Consider the following 24,598-nt stretch of genomic DNA (forward strand, 5'->3'; position numbering starts at 1 on the left):
GGAAAGGAGGAGTGTGCTGTCACAGTATGGGGAGAGCAATTAGAGTCACATAACAATGTATGTATAAATTTTTGTATGGGAAAAAATATATATCTGTAGAGATAAAGGCATAAACAACACTCTCAGCCAACTTGATCTAACTGATATTTATAGAACACTTCACACAAGAACAGAATACATATTCTTTTCAAATACACATAAAGCTTTCACCAACATAAAGCATATTCTGTGTCATAATGAATCTCAATAAATAGAAAAGAATTAAAATTATACAAAATATGTTTTCTAACAACAACAGAATTACACCACTAGGGCTCAAAAACAAAAAGAGAGCTGAACCATCTGCAAATATTTATAAACCAAACAACACACTTCTAAATAACCCATGAGGTCAAAGAAGAAATGACATGGAAGATTAGAAAGCATTCTGAAATGAAATCAAAACACAACATAACAAAATATACGAGATGCAGCTGGAGCAATGCTTCAAGGGAAATATATAGTCCTGGGTCTCTGGTGGTGAAAATGGTTAAGCAAACGACTACTTGCTGGAAGGATGGCAGTTCAAAGCCACCCAGAGATACCTTGGAAGACAGTCCTGGCAGTCTGTTTCCCAAAGGTCACAGCCTTGAAAACCCTATAAACAGTTTTACTCTGAACACATGGGGTTTCCGTGAGTTGCAATCAACTCAACGGCAAATAATGATAACAACATGCTTATATTATAAGAGAAGAAAGGATATAAGTTTCCAGTTTTAGATATTAGAAAATGAAGACTGTATTAAAGAAAGGCAAGCTGAACAGACTCAAAAAATGTTTAAAAATACATAAAATAGAAAACCAATAACAGCTAGTTCTTTGAAAATAATCAATAAAATTAATAAACCTGTTGCCAGAGTGATCACAAAAAAAGAGAAAAGGAACAAAGTATTAATTTCAGGCTTGAAAGAGAGGTCAACACTAGAGATCCTATAGGCACTAAAAGGGTTAACAGGAGTATTATGACTCACTTCAAGCCAAGAAATTCAACAACTTAGGTGAAATTTTAAAAATTCCTTAGAAGACACAACCAACCAAATCTCATTCAAAAGAAATAGTTAGCTAGTTAATTAGAATTGCCCTACATCTATTATTAAAGAAATGAGCTCCCTGGGTGGTACAAACAGTTTGCACCCCACTACTAACCTAAAAGATGGCAGTTGGAACACACCCAGAAGCACCATGGAAGAAAGGCCTGGGAATCTGCTTCTGTAAAGATTACAGACAAGAAAACCCTATGGAGCAGTTCTAGTCTGTGTCACATGGGGTCACCATGAATTGGAATCAACATGACAGCAACGGGCTTGGTTTTTATTTAAAGAAATTAAGTTCCTTAAATCTAGCTGGCTTCCTAGGAAATTTCTACCAAATGTTTCAACAAGAAATAATATCAATTCCACTTAAACAAGAAATAATATCAATTCCACACAAACCCTTCCATAAAATAAAAAAGACAGAAACACCACACAATTCATTTTAGGAGTCCAGCATTACCCTGATTCCAAAATCAGAGAAAGAGTACTTGAAAATAAAAGTATACTCCAATATCTTTCATGAACAAAAATGTAAAAATCCTTAACAAAATACCAGCAAATCAAATCTACCAATATATAAAAAAGGTAATACACCAAGACCATGTGGGGTTCATTCTAGGTATAGAGGTTGGTTGATATTTGAAAACCAATCAGTGTGACTCATATTAACAGACTAAAAAAAATAAAACCATATGGTCACTTCAGTGAATACAGAAAACGCATACAACAAAATCTAGCATTCATTTATAGTAAGAACACTCAGAAAACTAGTGATAGTAGGAAATTTTCTCAACCTGATAGATGACATTTATGAAAAACGAACAGCTAATATCATACTCAGCGGGGAAAATATTTCCCTAAGATTAAGCACAAGGCAAAAATGCCAGCTTTCTGACCATGGTATTTTCCAACACTCAGTCCTAGCACTCTGTGTTCTCCTTCCCTCCTTCTCCTCCCTCCTCTCTCTCACTGTCCTCTCACCATCCTTTACCTCATCTCTCTCCTCCTCACAGAGGTAATCCATTCTCACAAATCTAATTATACTCTAAACTCCAGATTTCAAATGTTACTACTCTATTTTTAGCTCTTAGACAATCCCACTTGGAATTAACTCGTACCAAAACCAACTAGATTCTCCCCCTTAAGCCTGCTCCCATTCTCCCAGTATTGTCAGACTAGACTGCCAATTCTTATTTCTGTATAATGCTGCTGGGATTCACACTTCCTTTTCCTCCTCATTGCCATTAATCTGCTTCAGTCAGGCCTGTCACTTCACACTTATAACACTGCAGTAGTCTCTTAATGAGAATCTCTTTTTTTTCTTTCCCCAGACTCTTCTCCCTAAAAGTCTATACCAATAAAACCTGAAAAGGTCCAATTATCTCATGTCACTTCCCTACATTAGAATCTATAATTCTGGTAAGCAACTGGATCAAGCAAAGCTAAACTTTTAAGAAATAACACAATATTAGCAGGCCCACTTCTCCATTTTTTTGCATCCAATTTCTATCTACTGTGAATTGCTGGTTCCTCCAGTCAGCATATCTTCATGCACTTCACTCATTACTACTTTTGTTTTTCTCACATTGTTCTCCCCTTCTAAAATGTCACATTTCCATCATTTCAGATCCTGTGTTCTCTTTAAATGCAATTTTTTCTCCATAAATCTTTCCAAATCCATAGAGGGCATACCATAGCACAGTCTCTGACATGCACACAGGGTCACCATGAGTCAGAATCGACAGGACGGCAGCTGGATGCCTTTGAAGTGGAGCTAAACTTAGCCTTAGGATAAAACCAAACCAATTGCCACTGAAACAATTCCGACTCATAGTTACACCATTTGCGTCAGGGTAGAACTGTGTTCCATAGGGTTTTCAATGGCTGACTTTTTCAGAAGTAGATCACCAGGCCTTTCTTCTGAGGCATCTCTGGATTGACTTAAACTGCCAACCTTCTGGTTAGTAGCCGAGCGTTTAACCATTTACACCACCCAGGGACTCTAGTCTTAGAATTAAGGCTACTTTAAATGTACCCTAACCAAAAACCCAGACCAGTTGCCATCGAGTGGATTGCGACTCATGGTGACCCCATGTGTGTCAGAGTAAAACTGCACTCCATAGGGTTTTCAATGGCAGTGATCTTTTGGAAGGAGATCAACAGGTTTTTCTTCAAAGTGCTTCTGGGTGGATCTGAACTTCCAAACTTTCGATTAGTAGACAAAGATTTAATCGTTTGTACCACCCAGAGACTCCAAATGCATCCCAAAGGAGCTTAAAAATAAACTTTGAAAAATTCAAACTAATTTGCAAATAAGTGACTCCCCAGCAAAAAAATAAAGTTAAACACTCTTTAAAAGAATACATACATATATCAACTGGAGTCTCAAAAGAAAAGGAATGTAATAAAAGCTATTAAATCCACTGACTCAAGCAGCTCATTTTTCTTTTGCCTGGAGAATTTCCTTTAACATTTCTTTCTGTTCTGTTTTGCTGGCAATGAACTCTCCTAGCTTTTTTGGTGTAGTCTTTATTCTGCCTTCATTTTTGAAAGGAATTTTTTCTAGGTATAGAACTCTACATTAATAATCTTTTTTTCTTTTTGTACTTTACAAGATGTCTCTCCATTGTCTTCCACTGAGAATTCTGTTGTTGTTCTTTGTTTTCCATAGGTAATATGTGTCTTTTTCTCTGTTTTAGATTTTCTATTTCAGATTTTCTATCACTGGTTTTGAATAATTTGATTTTGATGCTCTTTGTTGTGTTTTTCTCTGAAACATTACTGAGAGAAATTAAAGAAGATCTAAATAAATGGACAGATAAACTGTGTTCATGGATCAGAAGACTCAATATGGTAAGATGTCAATCTCCCCAAATTTATCTACCGATTCAACATAATCTCACACAAAATCCCAGCAGACTTTTTTGTAGATGTTGACAAACTGAGTGTAAAATCTACATAGAAATCTACATAGAAATTTATCTAGATAAATTTATATTCTAAAACATACTACCAGAGAATCTTAAAGTTTGGAGGAACTTCAGGGATCAGAATTTTATGGCAGTTAAGTGACTTGTCCATTTCCACACAGGAAAAAAGAAGCAAATCCAGGACCAGGACTCAGTCCTACATGTCATACTGTGTTCTTTGGAGTAGCACATCCTATTACTTGTAATCAAGGTTAGTTCATTTTTCACTTTGCCAAGGGTGGGATTCAGATTCCTCTGAAAGATACCAGCATTTCTAGATATGCCTGCATCTCTAGATTTGCCACAACATATAGAAACATGGCCAATAATCATGCAATAACGAACCTACAAAAGATAATAAATCTTCTAAAGCTTAGTAATAAGAACTCTAATAAAAAATCTGATCTTAGAGATGAATTAACCTCTTATGAATACGTTACATATTTTAAAGACATAAAGCATTCATAAAAATGTGTGATTTTGTAAATTATTTCATGTTTACTGTCCAAAGCACTAGAATTTTACCTGATTTCATTAAAAGAGCTACTGATGTCAGGCTGGTCATCATAATTTCTTGTTTCTTTGTGATATAATACAAACCCAAACAAACCCGATCACATTTTCACAGCCTTCATCCTCTACTCTGAGCATGTCCAGCCCGGCGGAGCTGAAACAGAGTAAGCCTTACTTTTTAACTGATGTGCAGGTTCGGTTCTGAGGGCGTTCTCTAGGTGATGCCAAGCTACCTTTAACATCAATAGCATATATCTTAGTCTCATCACAGCCCTGAAGAAGGTTCATGTTTTCCCCGTCTTTAGGTTAGTAATGCCACACTGGTACCCTAACCATTCTGACTCTTAAAGAAATGTTTCCTTGTTTTGGCTGAATCTTCCCCAGACAAGGTATACTGAAGAAATATTTACTTGCGGCTTATAGTTTTGTAAGCTAAAGAAAACCTCTAACTATGCATTATTTCTGGGAGATAAAGTAAGACCTCGATCTTTTTCAGGTTCTTTGGTGGTATACGCACAAAAATCAAAACCAAACCCATTGCTGTCAGGTCACTTCCAACTCAGGTGACCCAAGGCGTGTCACAGTAGAACTGTGCTCCACAGGGTTTTCGATGGCTGACTTTTTGGAAGCAGACTGGCAGGTCTTTCTTCTGTGGAGTCACGGGTCGTGTTCAAACCACCAACCTTTAGATTAGTCGTCAAGCGCAAACCATTTGTGTTACCAGGGAACCTTCAGATACACACAGTATGCAGCTTATTAGGAGCCTTCCCACGTGTACATGCAACTCATAAGGGTCATCACCAATGATATAAAGTGGATTTTAAAATATCTATATAGAGTTGGTAAACATTTAGTCCATCTAAGAATGGTCACATCCTCCTTATAAGAGTTCTGAGGGTTTCAATAATTACAACGTACCTTACACACTGTACAAACTCAAAGAGATGTGAGTTTAACTGAGTCTTTGAGTAGAGGTGCTGAATACACAAGGCCAACTATTTTAAACTCTTAGTTACAATATGCGGATAGGAAATTAACACACTCCCTACCACCATAACAAAATAATAGAGAAATGAAGTACTTGTATTACTTCCTTACAATTCATACGCTATCATTTTATCTTTACTTTAGGGGTTAATAGATGAGGATACTTCACACAAAAGAGGCACTACACACATGTTGTTGATGGATAAATGCTGTTTCACAGAAAAAATATGGAAAACTGGAATAAACTGAAATGGATGGAATAGCTAAACAAAATAACTAAATAAAAATTCTAAGTAAATTACTGAATTACATAAAAATTTCATCATAAAATATTTTTACATGAGCACTTGAAAATCAAAATATCAAAATCAATGTCTGTACTAGGAATACCTGAAGTAGTAAAAGACCAATCAATTAACCAGTATCTTCATATAAAACTATATAGAGTAAACAGTAAAACTAATTCTCTCTTAAACACAGAATTAAAAAAACTTTGACACAATAATTACTGTGAGAATAATGTGACTAAATTATCAACGAGAGGCTTACCCAGGTTTTGTGTTAAAAAGTAATCAAGACTTGTATACGTCTAAAAAAATAAAATGATCAACAGACACAATAATCTCCTGTTCCTGAACTTAAGCAAAAACTACAGTGTTAAAAAATAATAAGCATATTGCAATAAAAATAACTAGTAGCATCCATTTTGTGGGCAATAAAGTTCTGTTTCAAATAACAAGAGTATTTCCAAATAAGAAAATTAAATTTATTACTTTGTTAAAGACTAAAACTAAATTTCTTTAAACTTCTTTCAAAATAAGGACTTGTATACATAAATCTGAAGTTTTCACTTTAAAATTAAAAACATATGGGGGTAAAAAAATTATGATTTTTATGATTTTTTTTGCTAGTTTACATAAAGAATAACATAACACTAGGTGTCTTTATTATTTTTTTAATTAAAGAAACAAAGAGTGGCAAACTAACAATTACGAAAATTAAAAATAGAAAACTCAATCGTTTGACCACATTGAATAAAATGTCAAAACACATCTAGGGAGTCAAAATTATAAATAAAACTTTGTACTAACGAGTTCAAGAATCACTTAAATGTCAGAGTAAAATGAAAAATGTCATTACTTCATCAGATTTTATTCATTTAACCCCCCTTTTGTTTTCTGCTGTTAAGTTCATTTTAGCAGAGCAGCCAAGATATAGAACCACTAAGCCAAAAATACATCCTACCTTTTTATCATACACATCTTGCCAGTTTATTCCAGAAAAGAAACTGTGTCTCATAATTTCTTTTGCATCATCTGGTCCTCCACCAAGGCTATGAGGACAGAAATAAAATTAAATGAGTATAAAATGTTTACATAAGCCTGATACATGACAAATTTTTTTGTGAAAGTGTGATTCCCTTTGTGATAGTTTGTGTGATAAATATCTATAAAACTAAAAATATTTTGCCAAAAGATCTAATATACATAATATGCTATTAATAAGAACTAGCCTGCGAACAGTATGGCATCTGGAAAACAGCACAGGTTTGGAGACAGACCTGAAAGGCAAAACCAGCTTTGGTACTTACTGGATGTGTAACAATAGAAAGTTGCTTAACTTAGTCTTTTCATCTGTAAAGTAGGGATCATAATACCAACCTCATGGGTTATTACAAGGGTTAGAAATAATATAGATATGCACCTAGAACAATAAATGATATTTATCATCACTGTCAATTTGATAAACCAAATTTCTTTAGAATTATTCAAGCGCACCCTTGTTAAAACAAATTCTGAAATGACTAATTGGTTACAAAGAAATAATTAGTGAGGTACTGTGAACGACTCATGGGTCATTTTCATCTGAAACAGTATTGTGAAAATTTGAAAAACAAATTTCTACAGAAACAGTACCGATATTCTATAAAATATTGCTGCCACTGCCGTGTAAATTAAAAATTAAACAAGTCACACATTCCTTGCCCCCCCAGTTTTTAAAGGTGCTCTTATTTAACCACAAGGTCGCAATGAGTCAGAAATGACTCGACGGGCATGGGTTTGGTTTGGTTTTTGGCTTATTTAACTGATATCTAACACAGTATTAAATTCAGGTGTTTTCTCACAGTTCAAAATCAGTGTGATCATTTAGTATTATTTGGTATGCATTACTGGTTCTTTATATCCTTCTAAAATGGATAACTTTTAAATTGATAACATGGAACATGCCAGGAAGGAAGGAAAGGAGATAGGGTTGGAAGGAAGAGAGAAAGGGAAGAGAAAAAGGAGGAGGAGGGAGGAGAAAGAGAAAGGAAGGGAGGGAAGGGGAAGGAAAAAAAGAGGAAGAAAGAAAAAAGGAAAGCAAACAAAATCTATTTAAATCTGAATTTGATAAACTGTTATCCTGTTAGTTGCTGAGTTGACTTCGACTCGTGGCAACCCCATGTATAACAGAGCACAATGTTGCCCGGTCCTGCAACATCTTCAAGATGGCTGGTATGTTTGAGCTCATTGTTGAGGTCATTGTGTCAATCTAGCTACTGAGATAAAGCTTAATATAGCAAGCTTTATTTGGATTTGTTCGTGGTTAGGAATGATAGTATGCTGGTAAATGCTAAACAATCAGCCCTCTGGGGGAAATTATACATCTGCAATACATACATACATTTATTGTAAGTTTTACTGACATAAAGGATGTGTAGCACAAAACTTACAAAGAACAATAAAACAAACAATATTCTTGGTTGTAAATTAATTAGCCTATTGATTCTCACAGAACACCTCTGTTAATTTTTGTAAACTCTTGTATCCAAAGTCAACCAAGGAATACAAATGACTTGTAAGTAGCTGAGACATAAATATTGGCTAATATTTTTGTTTATATTATTTATTATAAATATTTTATTTATAAGATGAAAGTGATACACCAGACATATGTCAGAATATCACCTGTCAGCGACATGAGTGACTTCTTTGTTGAATGGTTAATAGTTTTTGAATTGTTGTTAGGTGCCATTGAGTTGGTTCTGACTCATAGTGACCCCATGTGCAGTGGCCCAGTCCTGCAACATCCTCACAATGCAGCCACTGTGTCAGTCCATCTCGCTGAGGGTCTTCCTCTTTTTTGCTGACCCTCTACTTCATCAAGCATGATGTCCCTCTCCAGGGACTGTTCCTTCCTGATTACATGTCCAAAGTACAAGAATAGTGGAAGAATATTTCCTCACCATGTAACAGCTACAGACACAACAAACTTAAATGTAATCTGCAATATTAACATTTTGTCCCTCACTTTCTTAAGGCTAAACAATCAACAAAACCACAAATCAAACCCTGATTTATAGTGTCTGCTGATTTCCCTGGTGTAAATACTCCCACCATGGCCAATTTCAAGCTATCAACATGATGTCACTCAACAGGGAGGTGGTATACATTATATGGTATACTCACAGATATGGCAGACATAAATAACCTCAAGACATAGAGAGTAGCAAAATGTAACAAAGTTATTAAGTGATGAGTTTTGAGTATTACTTTTGCTTTTAATATACTTGATTTAATTGTAAGTTTATGTAATTTAATTCTTTATAATGACTGGGTTTAATAATCAATTCACAAAATTTCTGCAAACTTAACTGGCTTCCCTGAGGTGTTATGTGCCAGCTCTAACACATTACTGAGTAGGAAGCAAACCAAATATGTCATAAAAATAAACAACTGTACAATTCTAATGAGTTCTGGTACTACCGGGTGTAGGAAACATGGATTGTGAAGGACTGAAGGTCCTCTGACACACTGTCAGAACGGAAAATAAAAAAAATCAGCTGCTATCTAAAAATCTCTAGTAATAAGTGTTCCGACAACCTGGGTCTCCTATCCCCAGATCCATATAGAATTCACTAAATGCACCACCTCTCTGATACAGGACTTTTAGATTAGATCAGATCGTAATATCTATGCTCACATTTGGAACCTTCAGATCGGCAATTCTGTATTTAGTTAACACTCAGCACTCCCTACAAATTGTTTAGGTCTCTTTCCCTAGTACACTGCAAATTCCCTTGAGGGCAGAGATAGTGCTGGATTATCCAAAAGGCATTCTAAGCTTGTGCTTAGGAAACCAGAAAAGCACAAACAGTAAAACACACTTTTTGGAAAGAATTTAACATTTCAAAATATGCATCAAAGTAGTCTGCATGAGAAAATCAGAACTTCATTGTATGCTACGGTTTATGTCAATTTTTTTTTCATTTTGAATTATGTTTGTGGGGGTGGGTGAGGTGGGAGCTGGAGTGGAGAGCTATAATCAGTTTGTTATTTAGGACTTCTAGAGATTTGAATCCAACTTTTCTTATTTGTTTTCATGTAATCCCTCCAGTTCTCTAACTGTAGTTTGACTCTGGACATAAACCAAAAAAACCAAACCCACTGTGGTCGAGTCGATTCCGACTCACAGTGACCCTACAGGACAGAGCAGAACTGACCCATAGGGTTTCCAAGGCTGTAATCTTTATGGAAGCAGACAGCCACATCTTCCTCCTGCAGAGCTGTGGGTGGGTTCGAACTGCCAGTATTTAAACTAAAGTATAGGCCATGAACACTATGCAGTCTAAGAATATAATGTTAGGCTGCCATTTTAGAAGCTGAGAGAGACTGTTTAACACAGACTTCCTCAATGTATGAAACTCAAAATTTCAATGTCAATGACTCCCTCATATATAATTTAAGACTTCAAAATAATACCAAAATATGTTTTGAACTTGAGGTATTTATAACTAAGAATACAAAACTCCAATATCAGAATGCCAAACTAACTTCTCTGCTATGGATTATTCACTATCAAGAACATCACCAAAAAAAAAAAAATCCCACTGTCGTCAAGTTGATTCCGACTCATAGTGACCCTATAGGACAGAGCAGAACCATCCCATAGGGTTTCTGAGGCTGTAATCTTTACGCAAGCAGACTGCCACATCTTTCTACTGCAGAACGGCTGGTGGGTTCAAACCGCTGACCTTTTGGTTAGCAGCCCAGCACTCAACCACTGCGCCACAAGGGTTCCTTGCAAGAATATCACAGAAATCACCTTTTCCTGGTGTTTCTTGAAGGCAACATAAGGTCATACTTTTCCTATGAAGTCTACATGGAAGGATAAAGGAGACACTAATAGAAAGACCATAAAGTAATATATAATAATAAATAAAAGCAAAAGCTGACCCATTGATAGGACAGACAGCAATCCAGTAAAGATTATCAGAAAAGTTGAAGCACTATTTAAAATAGCTGAATAACAGTAACAAAGATCATAATAAACATTATAGGTAAACTACCATGCGATCTTTCGTTACTTTTCCATAGACTTTGAGGGTCCTATGTTGACTCCTTCTCTTCTTTCTCCCTCTTACATTCTGATGTTTCTCAGGGTTTTTTCCTGGGTCCTCTTCTCTTCATACCCTACCCTACTCTCAGCTACTGTCATGGCTCCAGCTACCTCCTAGATATTTATAGCCCCCAAATCCATGTATTCAGTTACTGTGTTTCTCTTAAACTCTGGTACTATTATTTCCAATTGGTTACTTGACATTTCCATCTAGGTTGTCTATAGAAGGTGCAGACCGAGTATGCCCAAAGCTAATATCAGCATCTACCCCATCAGTGTTTCATTTGTGGTACACGGGGTCGCTATGAATCAGAAATGACTTGACGGTACGGGTCCCTAACAACAACAACAACCCCATCAAGCCTTCTCCTTCGCCTATATTCCCCGTCTGTTAATAAAACTGTCTTCTCAAACTAGTCACCCAAGCTGGAAATCTCCAGACCTCCCTGACTCCTTCCACTTCTTTGCCATTCCTTAATCACTCGAGAAGCTCTGTTTATTGCTCTTTTGCCACTGCTTCAGGAGGGGTCTTAATTCTTGTCTGTACAATTCCATAACTGCTCTGCCTGCCTACCCTCCCTTCACGCTTCTAATCCATTCACCACAAAGCTGCCAGAGTTACCTTTTCGTAAAGGAGTTCTGGTTATGCCTTCTCTTGCTTTAAATACTTCAGTGGCTTCTCTTTATCTTCTGAATAAAGATTAAATATTTTCTAAGAAACATAAGGTCCTTTACAATCTATCAGCTTCATCTCCCAATGTTACTCAACTCACATTCCACACTCTAGTCACTGAACTTCTCAAATACCATGCTCATTTGCAATTCGACTATACTTTACATGCAAACTTTTTTGCTTGGAATGACACTCTCCTCTCTGTAAACTCCAACTCCTTCATGAACCAACTCAAGTCTTAGAAAGGCTAATAATTTCAATAGCAATCTGTACATAGCTTGACCTGAGCATTTACTACATTTCACTGTATAAGTATGTTTTGTGACCATCTAGAGCAGAGACCTGTTCATCTTTTTCACCCTTGCATTCCCAATATTTAATGTACCAGTGGAGGAACCTGACACATCTATTATCAAAGGAAACATTAGATAATTGAAAATGCCTCATCTTCTCTTTGGAACAAGCCCCTGGGTGGACAAACTATTAAGAGTTGTCCTACATACCAGGCCACTAACATTCTAGAAATTTACCTCATGTTTACTAAAAAAATTACTAAGTACCTACTATGTGCTATCCATTGGAATGCGGACAATAAGAAAAAAAAAAGAGATATGGACATGTAAACCACAAGAACAATTTTGTTTTACCAGCCACTTACAGAGGGCCACAAAAGAAAGGGTGGTAAAAGTTACCTAAAGAAGCCAGGGAAGAATGTGATAGAGTCACTGCCCCTGAAACCTAAGCCGAACACTAGATCCCAAAGTCAAGTAGATAAAATGGAAATCGTAGCTGTATTTAAAGACTTACCTGTCACTAAGTGCAGGCAATATTTCCTTTGCTAATAGATGTATTAACTACATTAACTGTGAAATAACCAAATTAAATGGCACATATTTAAAAATCTGAACCAATTGAGAAATGTATGCATTGTAAATGAGACATAAAAGACACACTGAATAGGCACCAGAAGACCTGATTTCTCCTCTTGCTTCTGCAAGAATTTTTGTGAGCCCTTAGATAAATCACTTAACCCTCTCTGGGCCTCTGTTTCTTCCCCAGTCAGAGGGAGCTGACGATATCATCTGCCCTATCTACTTCACAAGCCTGCTGAAAAAAGCAAGGGAGGTAATCAATGTGAAAGTGGTTTGAAAGAAAACAGAAACGCTTTACAAATAGAAGGTGATATCTCAGTTACTATGATTTGGAAGCACATTTTTAAATCGTTTTTCACAAAGCAAAAAGGTGGTACCTCTCTTATTATGTTTGTTTATTTCTGCGTAAGGTAAAATCATGTTACTTATGAATTTAAAGGCTAGAAGTATGTAATGAAAGCCATCTCTAAAGGTAGACAAAGCAAAAATTTTAAAATTAATTTATCCCATTCACGCATTTTATCGAGACGCAACCATAAATAGAACATTGTAACAAATCATTATGTTAGGTTTTATGGAAGATTCAACACTACATAAAGGTGGCACAATGGTTAAGAGCTATGGCTGCTAACCAAAAAGGTCAGCAGTTCGAATCCACCAGCCGCTCCCTGGAAACCCTATGGGGCAGTTCTACTCTGTCCTCCAGGGTCACTATGAGTTGAAATCGACTCAACGGCAACGGGTTTTAATGGGTCGTCCTTAAGATGCTTATGATTTAATAAACTTTCAGAGAAGTACTGATATGCATACATGTCTACATGGAATACATATATACAAATGCATACACACACAGTAAGGGACATTTTTAAATTAACAGTGATTTCAAATACGATTCATAAAATGTACGGGCAACTGAATATACAAACATAAACAAAGAATGCTGTAGCTCACTGAGCAAAGCAGCAAGCGCTGTAGCCTCCTTCAGGTCACAGCTATAGCTACAAAGACAGGAATAGTAAGTATGGAAAGATTTTTTTTTTAAACCATCAATTCTTTTAGCCATGCATGAAAAAGAATATTTTCAAACGACAAACAACAAGTAGTTAGCTATATTAACCAAGGTTGAGGGGAGGGGGAGAGTACAGAGACCAGTCTATTCTTTTCACGATGTTAATCAGCAGAAATGTAAAGGCCCAGAGACTGAAAGGAAAAAAAGGGATCTTCCCCTCCCCACAATATCAAGCAACAGGGCAATTAAGAAACTGTCGACTTATAATATGGATAACGAAACTCAATATCCTTCTTGGGAAAAATCTGCATAAAATTTTCAAGCTAGGGAAACGTTCAGGAAATTTTTTAAATGTTCAATATTACGCAGTTAAAAATAAGTCAGTAATTCAGTAGGAAGATATCTACACCAAATACATTATGTCACGGAGTCAGTTATATGTGAATTAGTTTCTACATCATAATTTCTAACCATGTTCATCATTAACTCAATGAGCAATACTAGAGACTTACCGTTTATTTGGATCCTTTATTAAGAGCCCTGAAAGCAATGATTTTGCGTCTGAAGAGAGTGTTCGAGGAAATTTAATATCTTCCATTAGTATTAGTTCAAAAAGTTTCTCATGGTCCTGGTTGTAGAAGGGTAACCTCCCACACATCATTTCATACATGACAACACCTAGGCCCCACCAGTCCACTGCTCGACCGTAGTCATTATCTTCTAACACCTAAAAATGAAACCAGTTAAAAAGATTAATTATTACACTTTAACTTTCAAAGGATTATGCATAAAACATAATATTTTTACATAAAAATGAATCGCAACTTTCAAGGCCTTGGTATGCTTGACATTTGAACTGTGAAGCATCCTTCAAAAGATATAAATCACACCAAACATATGAGCTGTTCAATATATACCCAGAAATGATCAGTGTACAGGAGTCCCCGGATTATGAATAAGCTCCATGCCTAAGTCTGTCTTTAAGTTAACTTTGTACAGAAATTGGAACAGTTAGGTACAGTTCATATCTAATGTCAGTTAGTTCAAATGTTTTAGTATATACTGTTACCTTTCTAAGCACGAAAAACGAACACTTTCAGATATACTAAAATATCTTTAAGATAATACAGTAGTAATAATAATAATAATGTCTTGATGCGTGTTGCAAAGTAGCACTTGATTGTTATTACAAACCACTTTATGTACCTCGAATTTTTAACATAATAGGCTTTAGAGGGGTTGGTTTGTAACTATGGATTGTATGTAAGTCGGACGTTCGTAACCCAGGGGCCTCCTGTACGAAAAAGGGGACAGGTCATGTAATAAAAGTCCAAGTAAGTGAGTACATAGAGTACTAAGGATAAAATGAAAAGAGTTGGCATATTTGCATATTTTCTCTTAGGCCTATTTAATTTTTCATCTGGTTCCACAATGTAGACTTTAAATAACAACTCATGGCTAGACGATGCTGATTAAACAGCAAACAATGCGCCTTACACATTCTTGTATTAAAAAGAACTAACACAAATTGAATAGCAAAAGATAGGAGCAAACCAATGCAATGTTACAAAGAAGTGTATAGGGCATGACAACCATTAAAATAAATTTGAAAGCTTTCAGAGATCACTACATGTTTAAACTCTTTCAGGAAACATTTAATCAAGGAAGTGAATATTAAGGTTTATTGTTTGGGTTGTAACAAACTTTAGTATCCAAAGTTTTAGTAACTTACAACAAAGAATTTTTGTTAAACTCAAACAACAGAAATCATATTTAATATCTGTGTGGTACATGCCCTTAAATCTGTTTCCCAAAAATACATTACACACAAAATAAGTTTACTAAGAAATTTACGGAAGTACCAGTTGGGTTATGTGGAGCTACCTGCTCAAATCGAAACATGACAGCTTGCCATTTTACTCAGAAAAAACGTGGTTTTATCTGTTTATTAGGTTTGTTTCTCATCCAGTGAAATTTTCTTCATGTATATAGAAACTTCCAGCCGCTCCGCATGAGAAAGATGTGATTAGTCTGCTTCTGTAAAGATCTACAGCCTTGGAAACCCTATGGGGCAGAGTTCTACTCAATCCTATCAGGTCGCTACGAGTCAGAATCCACTTGACGGCAGTGGCTTTTTGTGTTTTTTTTTTTTTTTAAACATATAGAATTTTCAATATTTTATTTTAAATAACTATATACAATCAAATAACTATACATAATCAAATAATTACATATAATCAGATAACTAAGATTATATCTGAATAATCTTAGAGCTTATTTTATTTGATCCTCTCAGCTTAGGGAGAACCAAATTGAGAAAACTAGACACACAAAATTTATTAATGTGGGGGGAAAAAAACTTGTAACTGATTACATAAGAGAGAATTTGACACAGAATAGGGTAGAACTCATGTGCTCAGCTTTCTTAGTATAGATTAATTACTCTACTGAAGATTATTCCCTTGTGACTGTTATTTAAAATTTACCAATAATTTCACAGAATTGCAGATAATCATATTTTTGGCAGTAACACTGTGATCACCTATAAATCTATAAAAGGCACCTAGTAGACAGAATATTTAAAGATGGAGGATGCACTTTCAAGGAAAAAAAACTGTTAAAGCTCTATTCAGTACATGCATTAAGAAAGTTATGAAAACAATTTTAATTCAATTGTTATCATTGTTCTGTGGCTAAAGAATACTTGGAACAGCATTGGCAATGTATGAACAAGTCTCGTTCCTATGTTTTTCCAAAAATCCTTTGTAAATCACGAACTAACCAAAATATTTTCTGGAAAAACAACAAACTATAGTTTCTGAATAAGTCAATCACAAAAGGACAAATACTGTATGACCTCACTTACATAAAAAGACAAGAAAAGACAAAGTATAGAGAACAAAGTTTATTAGCGGTTACCAGGGGTGCGAGGGAGGGGGAAATGGGGGATTAATGGTGATGGAAAAATAGCATTGATTAAGGGTTGCAAGGCAAATTATTATAATTGCTACAATAAGTTATATATCTGCAAATGGTTGAATTGGCAAAAGCTGTGTGATAGATGTATTTACAATAATGACAAAAAAAAAAAAGAGAGAGAGTAGTTGCTGGGGCTGATTATGTACAGCCAACAACGTTATGGGATTTGGTTTCTTGGTTTGGAGGTTTAGGGTCATAATTTTCTAGGACATCCCAGTTAATTGCTCTTATAACAGGTTTAGTGCTTCTTTTCTACATCCTAGTTTGATGCATACTGCCTGGGGTCTTACAGGCTTGCAAGTGGCCATTCAAGACACAACAATTGGTCTCTCCTGGTCTGGAAAAATAGAGGAAGAAGGAGAGTCAGCAATAGGAAGAGGATATGGAATATGTGGCTCATTGCTTCCATAAACAACTGCCTCCTTTGTCATGAGACCAGAAGAACTAGATGGCGCCTAGCTACTATTACTGAACATTTTGATCAAAGAATCCTTAGAAGAATCCTGATCAAAGGGGGGGAAAATTCAGAATAGAATTTAAAATTCTCATGTACTCCAGACTTCCTGAAGCCATGGAGGTTGGATGAATTACTGAAACTACTGCCCTGAGATAATCTTTAAACCTTAAACCAAAAATAACCCCTGAAGCCTTCCTGAAACCAAACAATAGTTTAGCTTAACTAGTAAAAAAGCCTGCCTTGAGCATTATGTTATTTTAAGAACTACTGTACTTTTAACAAACAATGCGTGCCTTCTGCGTTTGTTTCCCAGCCATCCCTCCTGCCATGAGGAACCCCCATAAGTGCCGCCATGCCAATCCTCTTCTACATGTTGCTGTAAAAAAAAATCAGCATAGTGTGCTCACCAAAATATCTCACCAGGGGAGGGCACAGCCAGCAAACAAATACAGAAGGTGCACATTATTTGTGGAAAAATATGGTATCTATATGGGATCAAATTGACAACAGCACCTTGAAAGATTAGATAGGAATCTTAGGGGGCAGTGAACTGATGTTAATGGGGGAGGAACAACTCAGTAAAGGAGGGTGAGAAGAACATAACCAATGTCACTACATGGTACATGTAGAAACTGCTGAATTGATGTAAGTTTTGCTGTGTATATTCTCGACAATAACAAAATTATATAAAAAAATTATAGTTTCCATCTTTAGCTAAAATGAATTTCAAATTTCTACTTATTTGAAACGAGTAATATGAGAATAGAAAACAAGAAATAAGCTAGAGAACCAGAAGGAATTCTACATAAAGAAAGTGCTGCATCTTTAACTTTAAAATACCAGGGAGTTTTTAAAATAATTCTACCGCTTCAAGGATCTATCACACAGTCAATTAGTAGAATGTACTGCTTGTGGGCCTTTATCTACTTGATAAAGGATTTTATCTAATAACAAAAAATTTCAAAATCTAAACAACCTTTTACTGCATTCTTACAGCAGCAACAAAACAGTAGCACACATGCAAAAAGAGCCAAATGTGGTTTTTAACCTCTTTTTTCATAAAACCATAAAAAGCATAAAAGCTGGATTAACTGCCTCCCGAACCCACATTTCGCCAGCCGGGTTCTCATCCCCAGCTGGCAAAACTGGCAATCCTTTATTTTTGTTTAAATACCTGGTTTGCAGCCAGAAGGGAAAGTGAATACATAAAATAGGGGTTTTATTTTTGAAGAGGAGTACGCAACTGAAAAATAAAACTGCATTATAAAAAGATCTGATATTAAAATAAATTTTATTCAGCTTTATAAAATGAATACTGACTCTCCAAGTAAGTGGTTTTGCTTCTGAACATACGTGCTTTAACTGATATATACACACATAATGCTGTTATTGGAACTGGCTGCCGTATCACTTTATACTGAACAAAACCGATGTAATGTATTGCCTTACTGACATGTCAACTTAAGTAATATTGAGGAGAAAACATCTTAACAACCTAGCCAGCCCTCTCCACCAGAGTCTTTGCTATCAATTAAAAAGAAAGAGTTTTGCTCAGCCAGATACTTCTACCCCTGAAGAGCTGGAAGATGAAATAAACAAGAAATAAAAATAAAATGATCACAATATTCTGCATGTGGCTATTATATAAAACATGTTCTCGCTCTTCGTACAATATCCTCTCCCTTTTTCTTTCCTTAAAGTATTTCAAAACATACTGCTTTGAGATGCTATGGAAATCTCAGAGTCAAAATAACTAATTCAAATACAATAGCCTCATTTTTATAATTTTTAAGAGATAATTCTTCTCCCTTACTCTAAGCACTTCTTTTTCCAAAATTACACTGTTGTTGTGAAGTGCCGTCAAGTTGGCTGAATCATAGTGACGCTATGTACAACAGAACGAAACACTGCCTGGTCCTGCCTATCCTCACAATGCTTGCTATGCTTAAGCTCACTGTTGCAGCCACTGTGTCAATTCACCTTGTAGAGGGTATTCCTCTTTTTCACTGACCCTCTACTTTACCAAACATGATGTCCTTCTCCAGGGACTGGTCCCTCCTAATAACATGCCCAAAGTATGTGAGATGAAGTCTCGCTATCCTTGCTCTTAAGGAGCATTCTGGCTATACTTCTTCCAAGACAGATTTGTTCATTCTTCTGGCAGTCCACGGTATATTCAATATTCTTCGCCAACACCATAATTCAAAGGTGTCAATTCTTCTTTGGTCTTCCTTACTCATTGTCCAGCTTTCACATGCATATGAGGCAATTGAAAACACCACGGCTTGGGTCAGGCGCACCTCAGTCCTCAAGGTGATATCTTTGCTTGTTAACACTTTAAAGAGGTCTTTTGCAGCAGATCTGCCTAATGTACTAACATAAAAAATTTATATTCATTGAACAGAAGTGTTTCAATTATTTCAGGCTACTTCTGATTTTTTTTCCCTAGCAAAAGGCTAATTTATTTCACGGTTATGAGAACTGATCAAAAGAGTATGGCAAAGAGTGATGTGAAGTAGAGGCACAATAATGGTAAAGGACATTTCAACTCCATTAAAATGCACTGTATCATATAATTTGGACAGAATTACAGATCAAAGCCTGCTCCTGGGGAAATAATCTGGTAAAAGCTTTATTTTGGAGAGTTAATCCAAAGACAGTGGCTCTTTTCCTTAAACATCAATGTTAACTTTTAAATTAAGTGTCAGATTTAAATATGCATGTAGACTTTGGTATTTGCTATTATCTTATTGTCCTTTGTAACTACAGATGTAGCTTTACATTATACCTACATTAAAAATAAATGCCCAAACAGAGATAAAAGACAGGAGTGATCTGGAGGACTATAAGAAATGTAAAGGATAGAAATGATGAAGGGTCATATCAAATCAAAATCTAAACAGAGCACAAACTGAAGGAAACATGGTTTCGCTTCAATTTTCCATCAGGAGCCGGAGATAGCTTTGTTTTCTGATATAATAAAACCTAAGATTCAAGGAGGTCACAGCAGGTACCAAATACTATGAAATATTCTGGTAATATTTGATGTGAACACTTTCATTTATTAAAAAAGAAAAAAGATGAATTAAAAAAATCACCATGAATAGCTTTTGAATGGTTATTAATCTCAAATAATGCTACTGAATAAGAAGCTATGCATTTTAAAATGATACTATCAGTTAAAGTTCCCATTGTAAATATTTATTTGGCTAATGGGCATTTTCAAAAAACATGTTCATTCCAATATTCTTTTACCAATTAGGATTTACTGGGAGGTTGAAGGAACATCTCCAGGCCACACAATGCACCCAAGACAAGCAATTATGAAGAGGCTATCTATGCCCTAGAGTGGCTTACTGCTCAAACAATAATCCTGACAGAACAGATGGGGGAAAAAAATTAAACATCTAAACAAACTGTCTGCACACCTATGATGTGAAAGTAAACTGCGAACTTGGATACACCAATCTACCGTTAATTCAAAAAAAATTTTTTTTTTCTGGTAACCTTACATTTCAGGTAATAAATATGTGTATGTTTTAAATATAAACACACATCTACATACTCTATCATTTATGAAAGCCCTTTATATATTTGTAACACAGGTATGTGCAAAAAGAAAAAAAAAAAGAAGAAGAAAGAAAACAGCAACAACAAAAAACCCAATAAATCTTCTAGCTTGGATTTTAAACATATCGATGAATTGTAACTTCAGGAGTATAGACTTCATTCATGAGAACTGCAAATTCCATGGTTTCTTGGTATTTTCTTCTAAATAGGCATTTTACAATCAGGTATCATCTGCTGTAATAATTCTTAAGAGACTGAAACCTTAAATGCCATTTTCTGTGAATCAGAATTCTGTAAGCTTTATGGCCATTTCTAAGCACACACACACAAATACTCGCATACAGCTAACATCGTACTTTCAAAAGCAAACTCTGGCTTGAGCAGGGAAAATCTTTGAACAAGAGAAAGGCTAAACGGATATAAGACTGGTGATTAAATCACACATATACATATCTTCCCACAGATTTTAAACATTTCCTTCTTTTATTCAGAATCAACAGACATTATGGGATTCCAAGAACCTGAGTCTCTGAGCCATAGTATACTAGTAATCACTAGTGTTCCCAATGAGGGCTAGTCGTGTATACGTTCTCATGCTTCAGAGAATTTAAAAATGAACATTGTGCTTAAACTAGAATCATACCAGAGTACTAAACGCAAATATTCTATTAAAGCCAAAAGACCATATAACATTGAAAAGAACTTCAGGTGGCAACAGCTGCTATGAGACCTGACAGACCTCTAGGTAGGTAAAGGCCGACACATAAACACTGGTAGGCATTAGAATTGAACTAAAAATACAATTTTAGTTCATACTGAAGCAATATCCAATTAGGGGACAAAGTTGGATGGATATTAATATTATCCAGAAACAGTATAAAACAGCAGTAACATAAAGAAAGATGTAGATTAAACAGTCAATTAAATATTAAGTCGACTCATAAGGAGAGCTAGAAATTGTTAAATATGAATTCTAACTATAAAGCAGACAACTTCTATGTTCTAATCACCATGCTCCTTTACTTAATATTCTCTTTAATACTGGCCATTAAGCCTTTTTGGAACTATCAGGAAGATAAAGGTTTTCAAAGCTACTTTGGGAGGACAGGTGTTATAAAAATTATTCATTAAATAAAATATTAGTTGTACCCAGTCAATTTTAAAAGGCTACTGAAGCAACTTGTTCTTTTTACAAAAGGCTTAGAACTTCTAAGACTAGTTTTACAAATCTGTGGAAATACAACAGACTTTTGTCCAAGGGCTAATGAAAACTATCTATGAATTCTACTATTTTTGCCTACAGATTAAATGTGCAAATTTACGTACCTTTGGCCTTACTCATTTTCCTTAAGATCTTCTAGAGAAAATATTGACAGGGTCTGTAAGATGATATCATTTACATCTATTCTTTGTTGGATTTAAAATAAAAAATAAAACTGCGTTTGATACATTTAAATCCAGTTAGGTTCTAACTACTCCCCCCACGTACACTAACTCCTTACTAGCTCTACTGTGACCTTTGATTTACGTGACCTTTCAACTCACTCTGAAGAAGTTAACGTTTACCTTTGGCTTTAAATTTATAGAGAATTAAATTTCCACTTGTGCTACTGATGCAGCATCACAATGACTTTGAGGAAAATCTTTGTATCAAAATATTCTGATCTATTTCAGATATTTTCAAATTACTGTATTAAAGAGATGTTGAAGATAGTAGGCTTCAGAAGAAAAATGACTAAGATTACAGCAAGTACATGTTTTCTAAAAATGGGGTTCTGAAGAAAAATGCATCAAAAATGCATTTTCAGCCACTGGCAAAAAAAAAAATCATATTTTACACTTAGATGAAATAAAATCATATACATTTTTTTCTAAATAGCAACCACAACTAGATACTATATATTTCCCAATAATCATGTCATTTTTTTGCAATCTTTTTGTTAGTTCTAACTTGATGATCAAATAATTTTTATTTTTACACTATTACAAGTGCATTTCTCCAGGTTTCCAAAACCACCTTATTCAACCTTCCCCATCTGTCACCATCTGCTTCTTTTTAGCATGTACTTTTTGTGTGATCACATAAGCATGTGAAAAATAACTAACATTCAGATGATTATCTGCTGGTACATTTGAGGACTGGGCATAATAAAAGTGAACTGCCAAAACGTACTTAACACTTTTAATTTTGTTGGGTCTTGCATGTAAGCTACATTTGATTTTCAAACTGTTTTACAGTTGGAAAGTTGATCAGGTACTGCTAACTCAAGAGCAAAGCTGAGACTAAATAATTAGCACTGCATAAAATGGTTTGGATTCAATAAGAGCCAAATCAAATAATAAAGTTTAACAGTAAGAGTTTATATGCGATTTTTAATTTCTTTTATAACTTCTAGGTGTGAAAAGACTGTATACACTACAAAAACAAAATTTTCTCAAGATATTTTATGATCCATAATTTACTGCAGGTCAAGTTTATTCCCTTCTACTATAAGAGCAAAAATATGCTCATTTAAAACTGTACATATAAATGCATTTTTAGATATTTAACACACTAAATGAATAGCTTATGTGCTTGCTAGGACTGGATCTTTGCAACTGCTTTTAAAATAAGCAAACGAACAAATGAGAGATATATATATAAATTTTTTTTCCCTTTAACAATAAAGATCTTTAATTTTTCCCAGGTGGCAAAAATTGGATTGTAAGCTCCATGCTTCATCAAAGCAGATAAGAAAACAAATACTTTTTTTTTTTAATATTCTTTTTTCAACAAATGGTGTATTTAAACTACAAGCCTTATCTTTTCTGGTGGTCTTTGTTTGCACCAAGAAGAAACTGAAGTTTCACCTTTAAAACCTAAGTTTATTTAAAAATCTCCTATGAATCTAAATTAGTACATTTTAATGAGTTGGCTTTGAACTGCTTTCCAACACTCTTTTTGAAATATCTTTGAGACACTGTGATCTATCTTTCCACAGCAAAGTATTTCCACAAGACTAAAACAATTTAAAAGGTAAAGGATGATCATTGAAGTATAGGTGAAGTAAAGGTTGCAGCAAAGATCTCTACATAATGAGTAAACAAGTCTTATACAAGAACCGGAGAAGGGAAAATACTGACAGTGAGTCATTTCTAAGATAAGCAGTACTCAAGAATGTATTTCAGGTCTGATAAACGATTACTTATATTACTATCAAGAAGTGGCTGGCATTAATAAAATGGCATATACTAGAAATTTCCAAGTTCAAAATACACCATCTGAAGTAAGGGACGAGACTAGTTTCAGCTCTTGCCAATCCCTCTCTAACACCGACCATGTACATTTCATCACATTATTGCCTTGCTCTCAATTGAAGGGTACATCTCCCTCACCCACAGGATCAAATATAAACTCCTCACATTCTAATCACTACCAGTGGGCCCACCCTCCTCTCTTCCTGCTTCCTCTTTGCTGCCAACTGACCCTCCCAACAGCCTAAGCACATTTCTTTTCCTTCCACGACACTAGTATACATATATATTCCAGTAAAACAATTACCTTCTTGCCCAGTAAAATTATTTCACATATCTTATCATCTTGGTAAGCAGCAAGCTACATAAGGGCAAAAAATATTTCTTACTATTTTTGTATTCCCAGCAGTGGTGTCAGTAGCAGGGTGCAAAGGATGTGGACTGCATCGGGGGCCACTGTCAGAGGGGGTGACGCCGAAATGACTATCTATAAAATTTCTATGCAGTGTTTCAGCAGAAATTTATTATTTTTTAATAAAAATATCCCTGTAGTTAGTTATAATAACAAAACAAATTTTTGTAAGCCCAGCTTACACATGTCAATACACCTACCAGGCCACAACTCCATGCTAATTTACTTTTGGAATGTTGTAATGCGTTCTGGTCAGAGCTGTCATTACCCAGTTACAGTAACCCTTCAAATCACATGGTTTTGTTTGCACACGCTACAAGCACGCGCTGGTGTTTTTTGTTGCTGCCAGTGTTTTTAGTCGCTGATTTTGTCAAATTTTCTGGTGTTTTAGCTACAATATTGTGGTAATTAGCATGAGGGGGTGACACCATGAATTACCACACTGGGCGACACCAACCCTAGTGACGCCAC

General features: G+C 35.3%; 1 protein-coding gene across 6 annotated transcripts in view; it reads right to left on the reverse strand.

Annotated features, from left to right (window-relative positions):
* Positions 1-24,598, reverse strand: part of AKT3 (AKT serine/threonine kinase 3) — a 137,175-nt gene that overhangs the window by 42,963 nt on the left and 69,614 nt on the right. For all 6 annotated transcript variants that reach the window (XM_023730897.1, XM_023730894.1, XM_023730896.1 and 3 more), the window contains 2 exons: positions 13,988-14,202; positions 6,788-6,875 (listed from right to left, as the gene is read on the reverse strand). In XM_023730897.1, the coding sequence (XP_023586665.1) occupies positions 6,788-6,875; positions 13,988-14,202 (303 nt within the window). The remainder of the gene's footprint in view (positions 1-6,787; positions 6,876-13,987; positions 14,203-24,598) is intronic.

This window comes from Trichechus manatus, unplaced genomic scaffold, assembly GCF_000243295.1.
Source record: "Trichechus manatus latirostris isolate Lorelei unplaced genomic scaffold, TriManLat1.0 scaffold00039, whole genome shotgun sequence".
Classification (NCBI taxonomy): Eukaryota; Metazoa; Chordata; class Mammalia; order Sirenia; family Trichechidae; genus Trichechus; species Trichechus manatus.